The 14,879-nt window shown below is 35.7% G+C and overlaps 1 protein-coding gene across 1 annotated transcript in view; it reads right to left on the bottom strand.

The window, feature by feature from the left end:
* LOC149080192 (uncharacterized) overlaps positions 1-14,879 on the bottom strand; it is a 60,466-nt gene that overhangs the window by 33,216 nt on the left and 12,371 nt on the right. Inside the window, exon 4 of the mRNA XM_089239235.1 lies at positions 1,374-1,450. Coding sequence (XP_089095361.1) covers positions 1,374-1,450 — 77 coding nt within the window. The remainder of the gene's footprint in view (positions 1-1,373; positions 1,451-14,879) is intronic.

The following is a 14,879-nucleotide window of genomic DNA, read 5'->3' as shown; positions in this document are numbered from 1 at the left end:
ATTTCCTATTGAATAAGAATTCCACCAGGACCAAAGAAAATATTGTTATAGGCAGGTTTATCACTATAGACAGTCTCATTACACAGAGGTTTCAGTGGCTGGACAAATCCTAGGTGCAGGTTCGTGGTGATGCAGGATGGTGACTAAAAAATTGTTATTGGTGCCTAAAATTTTCTTTGTGTAGTTACTAAATTGCAGGCTCAGAGCAGTACAAAATGTTTGGGATTTATAGCAGCATATCTGCCAACATGAAAGATGGTAACTGTGACCTGAAAAAGTCAAAAGAAGCATTATTTTGGACCTTTTTCTTCAGGTAAAAAAAATTTTAGTACATAAAAAATTGTTCTGACACTTGAATTTTTTTTGTGATTTGTACAACCCTAGCATAATTAAATACAGTAAATCATTATCAAAGATATTCCAATGATTTTAGGGCCTATCATTATAATAACAGAGCTGGAATATAAATGTAAAGCATGTATTTATGAAGTGATAAAATAAAAATGTCAAAATATTTTTATTTCAGTTATTTTCCTCAAAATGTGAAATCGTTTGTGGAAAAACCTTATGTGCAAGAAAAAATAAAAAAACGGATTGATTTTATTTTTGGATCACAGCACTGAAAATAACAGTGATTACTTATAAAAACTAAAACAATTTTTGGAAAGTATTTTTTTTGTAGACCTGTGTAATTATTATGTAATGCGTAATTATATTATTTGGTAGGTCATTTTGGTTCTATTTAAAGAAAAAAAAATGAAAATGATGTTTTTCAAACCATTAGTAAGTTTATAACAAATTATCTAACCTGGTATTTTAAAGTACTGTGAGAAGATAAAGTGTTAGGTACTAAAGTGAAGAATTTTTACAGCAGCTAAATTTATTCATTTATCTTTCTTCCACAGATGTAAGCTGTCAAGAAGAAGCTTGTCAAGAAGGGCCCAAAAAGTACTGAGCTAGTTTCAAATTTGCAAAATTTCAGAATGCCTTTTGGTACATGATAGATATCTGTACATGATAATTACTTATTTTGACCTGGGCTATAGCATTCTTTTAGTTACATAAAAACATAGTACAATAAAAAATATATTCAACACTAAAATTTCCACAAAATTATCCCTAAAGATTGAGATTATTTAGCTATAATTACTTAAGCATTGAAATATAAAAAAAATATAATTATTAAAACATTAAAAACTGCAATTATTAAAACAGTAAAAACTATAATTATCAAAACATTAAAAACTGCAATTATTAAAACAGTAAAAACTATAATTATCAAAACATTTTTATTATTTCTATTTTATAATTTTCTAATCTTAAGGCAAGGAAAGGCTAAAACTCCCTTTCCTTGAAAAAAACATAAATATTACCTGATCTGTTTCATTGTTCCAATCATAATCTGATTCATAATGGCCTAATGTTATTTCTGGGCCAATAATTTTGCCATCTGAAAAAAAATATGGCTCTCTGTATTTCACACAATGAAACTTTACAATTGTAGCATTTTTTCCAACAAATATATTTTTTTTATTCTTATCATAATACACACGATGTCATAAAATTGTAAATATTAATCTTTTAAATAGTTCATATACACTGAGTGGCCACTTTATCATGAGCACCAGACAGTTTTAAGTGTAGCGTCATCTCTTGCCCCCTTATGCGCACCTCCAGATGTGTAGGTTTCAGAGGTGAAAAATGGGAACAAGTCGAACTTTTTCCCTCATGTAACCTCATTCCTTTCAGTGTGTTGCTCGTACGCAAGTGGATATATTTTTTGTATTTTATGATGTGAAACTAAATCATTTGTTAACCAATATAAATAGTTTTCTCAAATTACATGTTCTTAATTTTCAACCGTTTGTTCAATTGGAGTTAGAACTGAAATACACCATAGACAGTGACGATGTTCATAAAGTGGTTCGACTGGAAGACAATGGACAACACAACCGCACAGTAAGTGACTTTTGAAAGTTTCTCATCTCGTTTCTAAAACCATGCTAGTTTTGTTGATACATACTAGATTCACTATGTCAAATAGGGAGAAAATTTTAAGAGTGGGCGTTAAGTCACTCCGTTATGGTGTAGTAACATTGAGCTATGGTTCTGGAATTTAGAATCACAATTTTCTATCGCGTCCATTACATTATCTGAAACTAAATTCCATTATGTTATCACCTCCCTCGATAGTGAACTCTCGATGTTCGATGCTGATATCTTCACTAATCCTGCGTGGGATCAGTGGCAGATCCAGGCAGGGGTGATCGCCCTTTCCAAGAGCCTTCAAACAAACATAACTCCAGTTACCTCACTTTTTTTTCTTTATTAATCCTTAATTTTTTTAAAATTAATTTATTTTTTTCTTCTCAAATTTACTTTCGCTAAAATTTGTGCACTTGAAAAAGTTCGACCTTGAGCTTTCTTGTTCTTCTGCTGGTGATGTCGAAAGAGTAAAGAACCATGGCCAGAGGAGGGTCAATTTAGTTGTATTACAGCCACAAAATATCCTAAGTTCTGTAGGGATTCCATGTGATTCGACCATCACATTGCCTTTCCGTTGCAACTCACCCATACATATCTGTAGCGCCTAAGGACACAAGTGTAATTTTTGCGAGGGAGAGGGGCAAACGTACACCCTTCAGTTTTCTTGGTAGCACACAATAAAGCACAAGCCATCGAATAAGATGAATCATCTGTTTCCAGCCGGTCTTTTTCTTTTTTTTTTGCTTCAGGCCTTAAACATATAAGCTTGAGGTGGACCGTAAAAATGGCCGGATCTGAGAAAAAAAAGTTGTTTCGATAAGTGAAAATTTTGAAGTTTTAAAATAGGTGGGAGAAGAAAACAAATTCTACAACTTTTGTGGCATATCTGGAGTTTTCCCAAGGAATGAAGGTGCATTCGCTTGCGGATTCACTGATAATGACATTAACAGGAGCGCCAGTTACGCATTTATGATTTTGCTGCTTGCGGACTACACAAATTTTGCCACCTTTCCCCAATTCTTACCCAATTTTCTTGACTACTCTTTCTTCAAATTTGTCACCCTGTGCAATAACCCGCTTAGTCTCCTTCCACTCCTGCAAGTACACCTGTGATTGTCACTAGGATCTAAGTCACTCCCATGCCCACACACTCTTCAAGTCACAAATTTGGTTATTCACATTCTTGCACACTGTTTTGGTCACTGTTTGGTTACTTGCACATGCTCTAAGCAATGCTGTCTTAACGCATGCCCCCCCACACGGGTAGGGACCTTGAGTGTAGGGAGGGGGAGGCCTTGTGAAAATGATATCTGGTTAAAATTTTCGAAAGTAAATATGTCTTGCCAGGTAAGGAGGCCTCAGAAAAATCACTTTGCCCGAGGGCCCAGGACGTGCTAAAGACGGTTGACTCTAGACCACTCACTGAGCTGGCCTTTTGCTCTGTGGGTCACTCGTTTGGTCATTCACATGCTTACTCTCACTCTAAGAAACTTGCTCACTCACGTGCTTGCAAATTCTCTAGGTTGCTCTTTTGGTCATTCACTGACCTAGTAACTTGCTGTCTGGGGCAGAGGTGGATTTATTGTGAGGATACAAATTTCACCACCCTTCTCCCATTCTACTAATTTTCTTGATTCTTCTGAACTTGCTGCCCTGGGCTATAGTCCTCTAAGCCTCCCCAACCCGTAAATACCACACCACATTCAGTGGCGGGACATGCAAGTTCAAAATCTGAGCGTCATAGAAAAAATATTGAGGAGAAAACTATATATAAAGAAGTAGTAGTAGTAGTAGTAAAAAAAAAAGCGCCAATGGAGTTGAATATTTCTGGAACTAATAGAGATATGAATTATTAACGTATTTATTAGTACAATAGACTCGCTAATCTGGTACATATCTCACCAGGGTGTGCTAGGTTACCAAAATCGCAAAATTCCTGCAAATTGATTGATAAAGCCCATTCAAATAATATAAACTTCTGCTCATAAACATGCACTGTGATATGTTTTCCTCTTCTATGCTCGAAGAAAACTGGCCTAAAAACGCTGGATTACTGGAGGGATTATTGAGAGTCTATTTCTACACGTAGTAGTACAAGATGCTTTATTTGAAGGCAAAGAATATGGGTTTCTGAAGAAAAAATTTTCATAAATCGGGTGTACAAAGCTGGAAATTTTTAATGAATTTTTTTAATTTCATAGTTTTGTTTGAAAATTATAAGCCGTAAATCAGGAAGTTAAAAGGCATTATTTGTGAATAGAGACATGTCACATCAGTGGGCAAAAGCTTATTTTTATACTAGAGTTCCTTTCTATTTAAAGAGAGCATATAAATTTGGTGTTACAAAATTTTTTTTGAATTTCTAAAATCATTCATAGAAACACAAATTAATTTTCAGGAACGTGAGTAATTGAAAGAAGAATGCTTAATGTTCCCTAAACAAATCGCCAAGTCTTTAAAGCGTATTTGTGAACACCAAAAGTTGCTAAAGTGAACGGAGCTCAGCTGTAGACACTTCAGTTTCCAGCAGTGTTTCCCAACCTTTTCAGTGCATGCGCTAAGCAGATCAAGGGTAAAGACTAAACAAGGTACTGGGCAAAACGAGCAGAGACCACAAAAAGCTCACATGAAGGTCCCTCATGGATGAAAAAAAAGTCCCTTTGGTCAGGTCCAGTGCCGGATGGCAAGTACGGAGCTGATATAAATAAAGTACGAGTCAAGCAGAGACAACTGAGGGCCCCTCATGAATCGGCTGGCAAATAAATGGGATACTTGTTTATTTATTTACACATCTCAGCAGGCTGAGCCCAATTACAGAAATGGTTAACACGGACATAAGAATATGAAAAATACAAGTAATGAAAATTAATAGAAAAGCAAATAATAATAATAATAATCAAATTCACATGTTAAAAATAAAATCCTCAACAAACATAAAATACAAAAATATATACGCGCAACGGAAGCACACATTGAGAATTCAATATGAGGAAGACAAAACGTCCAAAATAAGAATGAAAACCCGAAAATAGATGAGAAAACAAGAAAATATATATACAAATTCATATAGCACCTAGTAGAATATGGAATCCTTATGAAAAATATCTGGGAATTCACCCGTATTATAATTTTTTTATGCTTGCAAAATTGATGAAGCATTTAAAATGTTTATGCGGGCACGAGGTAAATTAAAAGCATTTCGAGAACTATGAACTCGTCGCTTGTGAGATGGCACGGAGATATTAATTAGGCTCGTCAGATAATAGTCATCAATTCTGCCGTGAAGAACTTTGTGAAGGAATGATAGATCTCACTTTGTACGTCTGCTATCGAGAGATGCCATCTTGAAAAAAAGAGAGAGGATCCGAACTAGGCGCATCTGGGACGTACACACCAAGTCTTCCGGAATAATGACCTAAAAAAACTTTTCCTGTACACGTTCAATACGTTCACTCATCACTGCAGGAATATGGCCCCCATATCACTGAGCCATACTCAAGTGAGGGTAAGACATGCGAAATACAGTTGTACCATCGCTGGAACTGAGGTAAATGGCCCATACGACTTTACAAGAAAGCCAAGTGACTAGTTGGACTTTGACAAGACACTTTCCGCGTGAGCGCTGAAGTTCAAATCACTCTCAAAAATTACATCTAAATCTATTACCATGCTCTTTCTTATTATAGATGCTGTTTGTATTGATTTTTTTCTTCAAATATTCAAGGATCGTCTCTATTAAACGAGGTTTCTGGTATCCGAGGTAGCTCAGAATTAGTTTCCTCTGGTTGACCGAGATCTTTACTTTCTTCATATTATTTTGCGTAATTGTTATCAAAACGTCGCAGGGAGAAATGTTCAATACTTTCACAAGAATAAAAAAAGTACATTAATAACGAAAGTATGTACCTATTTTGACATGAAAAGCTGGAAAAAAATATTTAACGAATACATATGGATGTACTTTTTATTTGTGTATACTGTTGTGTCCGGTTAACTGTAAGCCTTAATTTTTATCAAGCAAAAGAGAAGGTAGTAGGATTCTAGGAGCATTTTAAAATAATAATTCTTCATATGCTTTCGATATCTTGCTCTATTTTCATCTGCAAACTTTTCATTTATTTGTACTATTGCACTTGATACTGTTAATATAAATTTTTTTAGCTGGAAATGCACATCAGAATTAACGTGATCCTCAAGTATTCTGAAGATATCTTTATGATCTGGCCAGGGAATTTGTTAGTGGTAGTAGATATCTATGCACGAGCCAGGATTCGAATCCAGAGCTGCAAAGTCAGAAGCTAGCTCCCTAAACCTTCAACTGCCAGGAGGCTAGAGGCCTTACAATGCTTATAAATACAACAGATTATTCAGTCTGCCCAACAAACTTTTTTTACGTACGGCATTTTTTGCTAGGGTAGTCGGAACAAATGTCCAAATTGTCAAAAAAAGCTAATTCATTAGTTGTAACATTAGTTACTACGAGCAATTTCTTAAATAAGTGTGTTGCTTATTGAAAAAAATATAATTTGTATTAATATAATTTTAATTCAGTTTTAATTTTTAATTAATTTAATTTTTAAATTCAAAGTTATAAATAATTTTAATTTTTAATGAATTTTAATTTTTAATGAATTTCAATTTTTAATTAATTTTTAAAAATATATTGATTTTTACATTTTAAGCATGTTTGGTGTCTTCGGTCTTCGGACACTAGGTTGTTCCTCACTTAACGGAACCTTCACTGTAAAAAATCGCCCCCCCCCAACACATCAGCCTGGATCCGCGCCTGCGTGGGATGATCCTTATGCTGTAATAAAAGCATGTTTGATTGGTCAATTTGCAGAATGAATCTGAAACTGCTCGCATTTGCACTCTACTTTCTGATATGACATTATGTGACCAGAAACGTTCACAGTTGCTACATAAAATGACCCAACTGACTTCAAAAACTCTCTCTGATGATGCTCTCAAAATCCTTTGGCTACAATGCCTGCCAGTAACGGCACAATAAATTCTGTCAGTGAATACCAATAAATTAGATGGCTTGGCAACTGTGGTTGATAAAATACAAATACAAATAAACGCCACAACAGGCAAAATGCCCAACGAGGTGGCTGATAAAAAGATGCCCATAAAAATATGGATGTCATATATTTAAAAAATACAGCAACCCAATTAAAAATGCAATTAACACAAATTATAAACAATATATACACATGATAAAATATTATACAACGCCCATAAAAAGAATACTTATGGTTGTCTTATTCTAAGAATGGATAGAGCTTCTCGATTTACCCCAATATGTTTATCGTATTTCTTTTTAAACGTGTCAATTGTGTTACAATTTACTACCTCCAGGGGTAAGCTATTCCATTTATTAACAACCCTATTAGAGAAAAATTCCCTGCGACCCCATAACCTTGCATTGTCCCTCACCAATCGATACTGGTGTCCGATTGTAAAAGCAGTCAATTGGCGGTGTACTAAAAGTTCATGGTCCATCCTATCCATCCCATTGAAAATTTTGAACACTTCGATCATATCTCCTCGACACCTGCGTTCATCCAATTTAAACATATTCAAAAAATGAAGTCTCTCTTCATAACTCAAGCCCTGTGTGCCAATAAGGACATGCGTAGCTCTTCTCTGCACCCCTTCTACCGAGTCTATGTCCTTCTGTAGGTATGGTCTCCAAAACCTTACAGCATACTCCAGTCCAGGACGAACTAAGCCTCAAAAAAGCGGAAGAATGACTTTAGGAGAACGCAAAGAGACCTTTTTGAAAATGAGACCAAGCATTCTATTCGCTTTTTTGACCACCGCTGAACAATGTTTAGAAAACCTAAGTTGCTCGTCAATGAGAATTCATTGAGAATTCAACCCAAATCGGTGACCCTTGTTCGAACCAAAATGAGCGACCATGCACTTATCAACGCTAAACGTCATGCTTTATTCATTTGCCCATGCAGCAATCCTGTTTAAGTTGATCTGGAGCAACTCCCTATCGTTTTCATTCCCGATTACCCCCATTAGCTTCACATCATCTGCGAATTTGCTAGTAATCCCATCGATACCCTGATCGAGTTCATTGATAAAAAGTGAAAAAGTATGAGGTCAAGGACACTTCCCTGAGAAACTCCACTTGTGATGTCTGTCCAACCAGAGAATTCCCCATTCTCGCAATAAAATTGCAGAATTCTCACACGCGACACCTGTTTCTTCTATCCATAAAGATCCTGATAATAGAATTCGTAAATTGGGAAGCTCACATTGTGGATTTGACTGAAACGGTTAACAAAGCTTCACATGTCTTTGTACACCAGGATATGGTTCCGCGCCCACTGCAACAGCCATATGCTGGTGCATTCGCAATTCTAGAGAAGAAGCAAAAGATGATGTCATCTCTCACCCCCTTTGCGAGTACCTCCTGACCTTCATACTGGAAAAAAATGGGGACAAGTCGAACTGTTTCCTTTGCGTAACCTCATTCCTTTCAGTGTGTTGCTCACACATAAGAGGATATATTTTTTTGTATTTATGATGTGAAACTAAATTTTTTGTTAACCAATGTAAATAGTTTTCTCAAATTAAATTTTCTTAATTTTCAACCATTTGTTCAATTGGAGTCAGAACTGAAATACAGCATCACAGTGACGATGTCCATATAAGCAAACAAGCTATGGCGCAACACTGTTGTGGCTAGAGGGCTAGGCTAGCACAAAAAAGGAAAGCTGCTTTGCTCCTTAGACAGTAGTATAGATGGATTGTTTATGAAGATATGGGATAAAATGTGATTTGACTGACTTTGAACATGGGGTGATTGTAGGAGCTCAGTACCATGGAGTGAGTATGAGCAAAACCCTTGCATTTGTGAAATGTTCAAGAGCAGCTGTACTTAGTGTTTAAAGACCAGGACTGTCAGGAAAAAAACGAGGTCTCAATGTGCACAACTTGTGGTCATCACTGACTGGTGAATGCTCACGCAGAATGGAGAGTCTTCACTCTCCATACTTGTGAAAGAGATCGGAATGGCAACAGTGCAATGAATTGCAGCAGATCTTAATCAAGAATCGTTCCAAAGGATCTATGACCACTCTGTTTGCCATACAATGCATCGATATGGAAGCCAAAGGCCAGTTTGAACACTGTTGCTGCCTGCAGCTAACAAGAAAAAACACCTCAAATTTGTTCAGAAGAGCAAGGATTGAACATTGGAAACAAGTTATGTGGTCAGATGAATCACATTTGCAGTCAAACCTGCAGATGGGCAAGTGAGAATTTGGAAAAAACAGCATGAAAGCATGTACACCAAGTGCATTGCTACAACCCTTCAAGCTGGTGGAGGGAATATGATAGTTTGGGGGAATGTTTTCCTGGCATGCTTGAGGGTTCCTCCATTTCATGCACATGAATGTCTGAATAAGACATCATATTTAAATATCATTGCTGACCAAGTACACCTTGTTATGTTGATGGTTTTTTCTGATTGGTGATGGCTATTTTAAACAAGATACCTCCTTCCATAGTGCTGGTTTAGTACGGGATTGGTTTGAGAAACATGGTGGAAAGTTTATTTTGCTCACGTGCCCCAAAAATCCCCAGATCTCAATCCCATCGAGCATTTGTGGGATGAGGTTGAAAGAGCCATCAGACATCTAGATCCACAACCATCCAATCTCACAATATTGGAAAGTGCTATTCATCAAACATGGTCTCAGATTTAACAAACAACCTATCAACATCTTGCAGAGTCCATGCCGAGAAACAATGCTGTATCAAAATTTGTACAAAGGAAATAGACTGAGTCATGACTCCTTTTTCTTTTTAAAATTATTTAGTGTATAAAAATAGAAGTGAGAGAAATTTTGTTACATGACGGTTGATGGTTGGAGTCAGACTAAAATAGGATGGAAAGAGACACTGGATAATGCCTAGCTGTTGGGTGGTATAAATAAAAAACATAATAAAAATATAAAAATTGCATAAGACAAGCAGCCCCACAAGGCAAAAGGCGGCCCAATGAAATATTGACATGGTAGTCATAACAAAGTGGCCACTCAGTGTATACAAGGTATACACTAGGGTGGGTCAACGTTGTATGGATATATATATATATATATTTAATTTCTACCTGGCACAGCAAGAAAAGGGTGCCACATGATGTCTAGCTCACATATAATTTTTTTTAGAATGGGTTATCATCTTCTGCCTCCAGATTGACTTTACAGAATAATACATATTTTGAAAAAACAACTTCTTTTTGATGAGTTGTGACAGTAAGGTTTTAAAAAAGCTTTAAAATGTGTGTCTATACAACTCTATACAACAAATGCAAATTGCATGAGTAACACTTATTTATTACAAGTTTATAACAATGGCATTTATATTATTATTATCATATTTCAAATAGCGCGAAAGTTTTTCTTGCTATCAAATTTCCACATAGCTTTTCGAGACTGTTTGATTTTTATGAAGCCTTCTATCACAGATTTTTTGCACGATGTGGCTAAAGATTCTGTCAGAGTCTTGAATGCCCTTTCAACAGCTTGTGTGTGACATAGCAGGCTAAACAAATGCAATTCTCCCACTGCTTTTTTGGTGACAAACAGTTGGATGTCTTCATCAGGTATGGATTTCAATATTGGAGGATCAGATATATTCTTCTTCTGCCAGTCAATGAGATTGATGCAAGATGATGCACCAAATTTTACAATAAGAAACTGAAACAGTCTGAGTCTATTTTTCTGAATGCTGCAGGCTTTCAAAATGCGATGGGCTGCCAGCTCACGAATGCGTGGTTCAGAGTCGGTCAGCACTCTGTGATCAATAAATTTTTAGGGTGAGCAAAGTAATTGTATATTTAAATTACGGGATATATTTTGCCTTCCAGTTCTATGGGTGAATACCTAGTTGCAGTGATGAGTTTGAACAGTTGCTGTGCTCCATCTTTACAGGAAAGGTGAATTTTGATAGCAAACCAGGTTGAAGCACAAACCTTGACGACATACGTTGCAAGAATTACCAAGTTTTCAGAAGGAGAGATGCCATTGAAACGTACAAACGTAGAAATCGATTAGCATGAGTTAGCCATTGAGCATGAGACATTTTGTCTGGCGATTTCTTTGCTAAATCCTTAGGAAATATGCCTGTTGAAATCGCTGAGACTATTCTGTATAAATATGTTTGTGTAAAGGTTTTTTAACAGCTGGCTGACGCGAAGATATATTTTGGAAAGACAGAAAATTCAACTGCCCCTGCGAGGAATCGAATAGACATCCTTTCACATTCCATGTGGGCGTTCACCCTTCACATCAACCAGCTGTTAAAAAACCTTTGTATGGATAGCGGAGAGTGACATCTTCGGATAAATGTTTGGTCTGTTCTTGACCTTGAACAGGAAACTTGGGTAACTCTGTTGAAATACATTGAAATAAAACAAAGGGCATTTTTTCACACATTTCTAGATATTTGCTGATTCTCCCTGAAAATATTTTGGGTCCCAATGAGCTGCCATCAATATTTAGAAACAAGTGTCAGAAGGGCAATTCTTTCATATGCAGTATACAGATACTCCAATGCAACTGCTTATCTAACCTTTTTTTTTCAAGCAGATGTATGACACCTCCAGATTTACCAATATTCACATTAGTTCCATCACACCCAACTGCCACTGAAGACTCCATAGATATTTCTGATTCCAGGAAGAAATCGTAGATTGTTTGCTCTACCCATTTAGATGTGCCAGAAGCTGGTGCAATATAACCCAAGAACTTCAAATCTGGTTCTATTATCAATCAAGTATGCTCTTCAAGAATGCTCTGTCTATACATTTCCCCATCGTTTTCTGATATAATTAAAGTTTTATCTTTCCATCCGTCAAAATATAAAGCAGGTAGTTGTAGGACTTTGTCTTCTTCCATTGCAAAATTTTTGTGCAAAACAGCATTTCCGGGGCATCTTATGTTGACCAGGTAGAGTTTGGAATAGCCTACTGTCAGACTTTGTCCTGTTCCCTACATATTCTTTGTTCTGACAAGGTATCCATTCTGATAATTAGTATATATATACATTGTAATTATTTACAGATTTTTTCTCTTATATAGCATTGAGATTTTTATTATTGTTCTTTCTTGCTTTCCTTTTGCGTTGTATGTATTTTTTTGTGTCTTGTGAGCATTGGTGTACGCAAGGGGGATTATAGTGTGTCCAAGCTGAGATTATAGTGTTATTTTGCAGGAAAAAACATAGAAAACCCCTCTTGAGAAGAAAAAAAAAATTGAAACCCCCTTGAGAAAATTCTGCGTACACCTATGCTTGTTGGTATGTATTTTTGTGTCATGTTGCATGTATTTCTGTGTTTACATTTTGAGTATGAATATGTGTGTCACAATGTCAGTGCAACATTATGAATGGCTTTTCGCGATTTAATTACATAAATAAATAAATAAAAAATATATCTAGTGTATTTCAGAGGAAGAAAGATATAGTCACAAGACCCTATCAGCTTTCAACTATTGTTAACACTAGAAGAACCAATATCTGTCAAAAACTTGGATGATTATTTCAGCTGTGCTTGTACACACATCACCCTTTTTACATGTCAATACCTTTTCTATATTGGAAATTCATTTTCACAAACATATTTCTTACACATTGAGCATGTATGACTTGTGTTAAAATTATTGCATAGGCAATCAAATATTTGTCCTTTCTTGGACATGCTATGACTTGTTGTTGGCATTGACAAGTCAACTGACACAGATATATTTGGCTTGGATCTCTGAATCTAATAAAATTCTCTGATTTATTCAACTACAGTAGAGTCTCATTTATCCAACATAAACGGGTCGCAGAACGTCGGATAAGTGAAAATGTTGGATAATAGGGATGTGTCAAGAAAAAGCCTATTAAACCTCAAACTATATTATAATTTTACACATTCCAAACCTAATAATCATGTTTTACAACAAAACAACAGAGAAAACTAACTTAGTTACAGAATATGCTGACCTTAAATACAGTATTTAAAAAGTTCAGTCCTGTGATAATTTAAAGAAATTTTTGATCATAGTCTGCTTTTCTGACGAGTGCCATTTCTTTGCTGTCAAGTTTCACCATCTTTGCAGCAGTGTTATGTCTATTCCTGTAGTTTCTGAAGTGTTAATTGCAGTTTCTAGAGCCTTAACTCCATCATTGAGTGAAATTCTGAGGGGCTCAAAAGTTGGTACTTGATCATGATCTTCAATTTTGTTGTCACTGTACTTGACAAGAGCAACAGTTTCTTCATCAGTTATTTCATACTGATCATCATCCTTCATTAAACTTTTGATTTCTTTCAAAGATGCATCCTAACATCCAGGAATACGTTGCACTAAAGGAAGAATGGTTTCTTCAATTTCATCTTTCCATACTTTTATCCTCTAGCTGCTGTAGGGTCTGAAGCAAAAAAAAAAAAAAACTAGACTATACTCACGCTTGCAACTTGCAGTTCTTGTTGCCAATTGATGAATTTTTTTGCGGTGTGATGTCAGATAATACGGAATGTTGCATAAGTGAAGGTCGGATAAACAAGACTCTACTGTACTTCCAAGAAGAAGCTACACTTGGAAATAACCTTTCAAGTTATTTATATAATGTTTTTAATCCAAGCATTTATTGAATACAAATCGAGAATGTTGTAGTATACAAGCACTATACATCTGTTGGATGCAGCTCAAACAAAATACCTTTGAGACATCTGGTTAACAATATCAACACCATACTTTGTTTCAAGAAGATTTTCCTAGCTTTGGGAAAGCATTTCAACATTTAAATTTATTTCACTTGTTAGAACACCACATTTCTTTCCCTGGTACAAACTCAATGTTATATGTTTATGTAATTAACAAAAATGTTTCATTTAAAGTGACCTTAAGTTTTTGAAATTTCTATGGAATTTCTTTTGGATCTTTTCCCATTGTATACCCAGCTAGTATTACAATAAGAATTCTGTGTGCATGCGTGTGTGTAATGATGCTCTCTACAATAATAAGTGTCGAAATATAAACCACATACTTCTCATAGTGTTAATCTAATCTATATATAATGGTAAATTCTGTATAACAATACTTCTCTCTGGTCCCATGAGCATTGTCATATAAAGATTTTCACAGTATTTTACTCCAGTTTTTTAGCAAGTATAAGTGAAATATTAAAAAAATATCAGCTGCGAGAGATTTCCACCCCATTTTTTAAATATAGTTCAGAAGAAAGTTGCATTACTACATTTTCATTCAACTTTTAATCAGTTAGTGATCTGTATTTGCTCAAAAAAAGGGAGAAAATTTGATGAGATGATTCAATGAAAAATATGTTGTGCATAAAAAAAAAGTCTATAATATTTCTGGTCAAAGTTACTGGCCATGGCCTTAGAGTAGTAGAAGTAAAAATATATCAGTTAGTGCTTTTAATAACTTATAACTAGTAATATTTGGACAGGATAATGTAGGAGCCATTGTGGTGATCGAGTGGTCATAGTGAAGGACTCACATTGCGGGGACCAGGCTTCGAGCCCCACCATCACCGCAGCGGTGGTCGGCTGAAATTGGTTTTCTGTGGTTCCCAACTTCAAGGTGCAAATGTGAGCCGATCTCCCCTTTAAAAAGTCTTGCCACAGAGAGCAACAGACTTACAAATGTAATTTAATCATTACACCTCACTCACTTCATTTCTGAAATACAGATGGCAGCACTGAAAAATCAGACACAACACTAGATATGCACTCAGACTGTTAGGTACACACACTTACACTTCCGGCACAACTCAATAGGTAGTAAATTGTCCATGGCGATAGACCTGGGTTGTGCTCGGATTGGAAAAGAAAAGAAGCACTATTATCAGTAAAAATAATT

Source organism: Pholcus phalangioides, unplaced genomic scaffold (genome assembly GCF_987345545.1).
Source record: "Pholcus phalangioides strain wild (caught in Gottingen) unplaced genomic scaffold, Ppha-v1.0 ptg000011l_1, whole genome shotgun sequence".
Classification (NCBI taxonomy): domain Eukaryota; kingdom Metazoa; phylum Arthropoda; class Arachnida; order Araneae; family Pholcidae; genus Pholcus; species Pholcus phalangioides.
The sequence above is the reverse complement of the archived record's forward strand: the minus strand, read 5'-3'. Positions and strand labels throughout refer to the sequence as shown.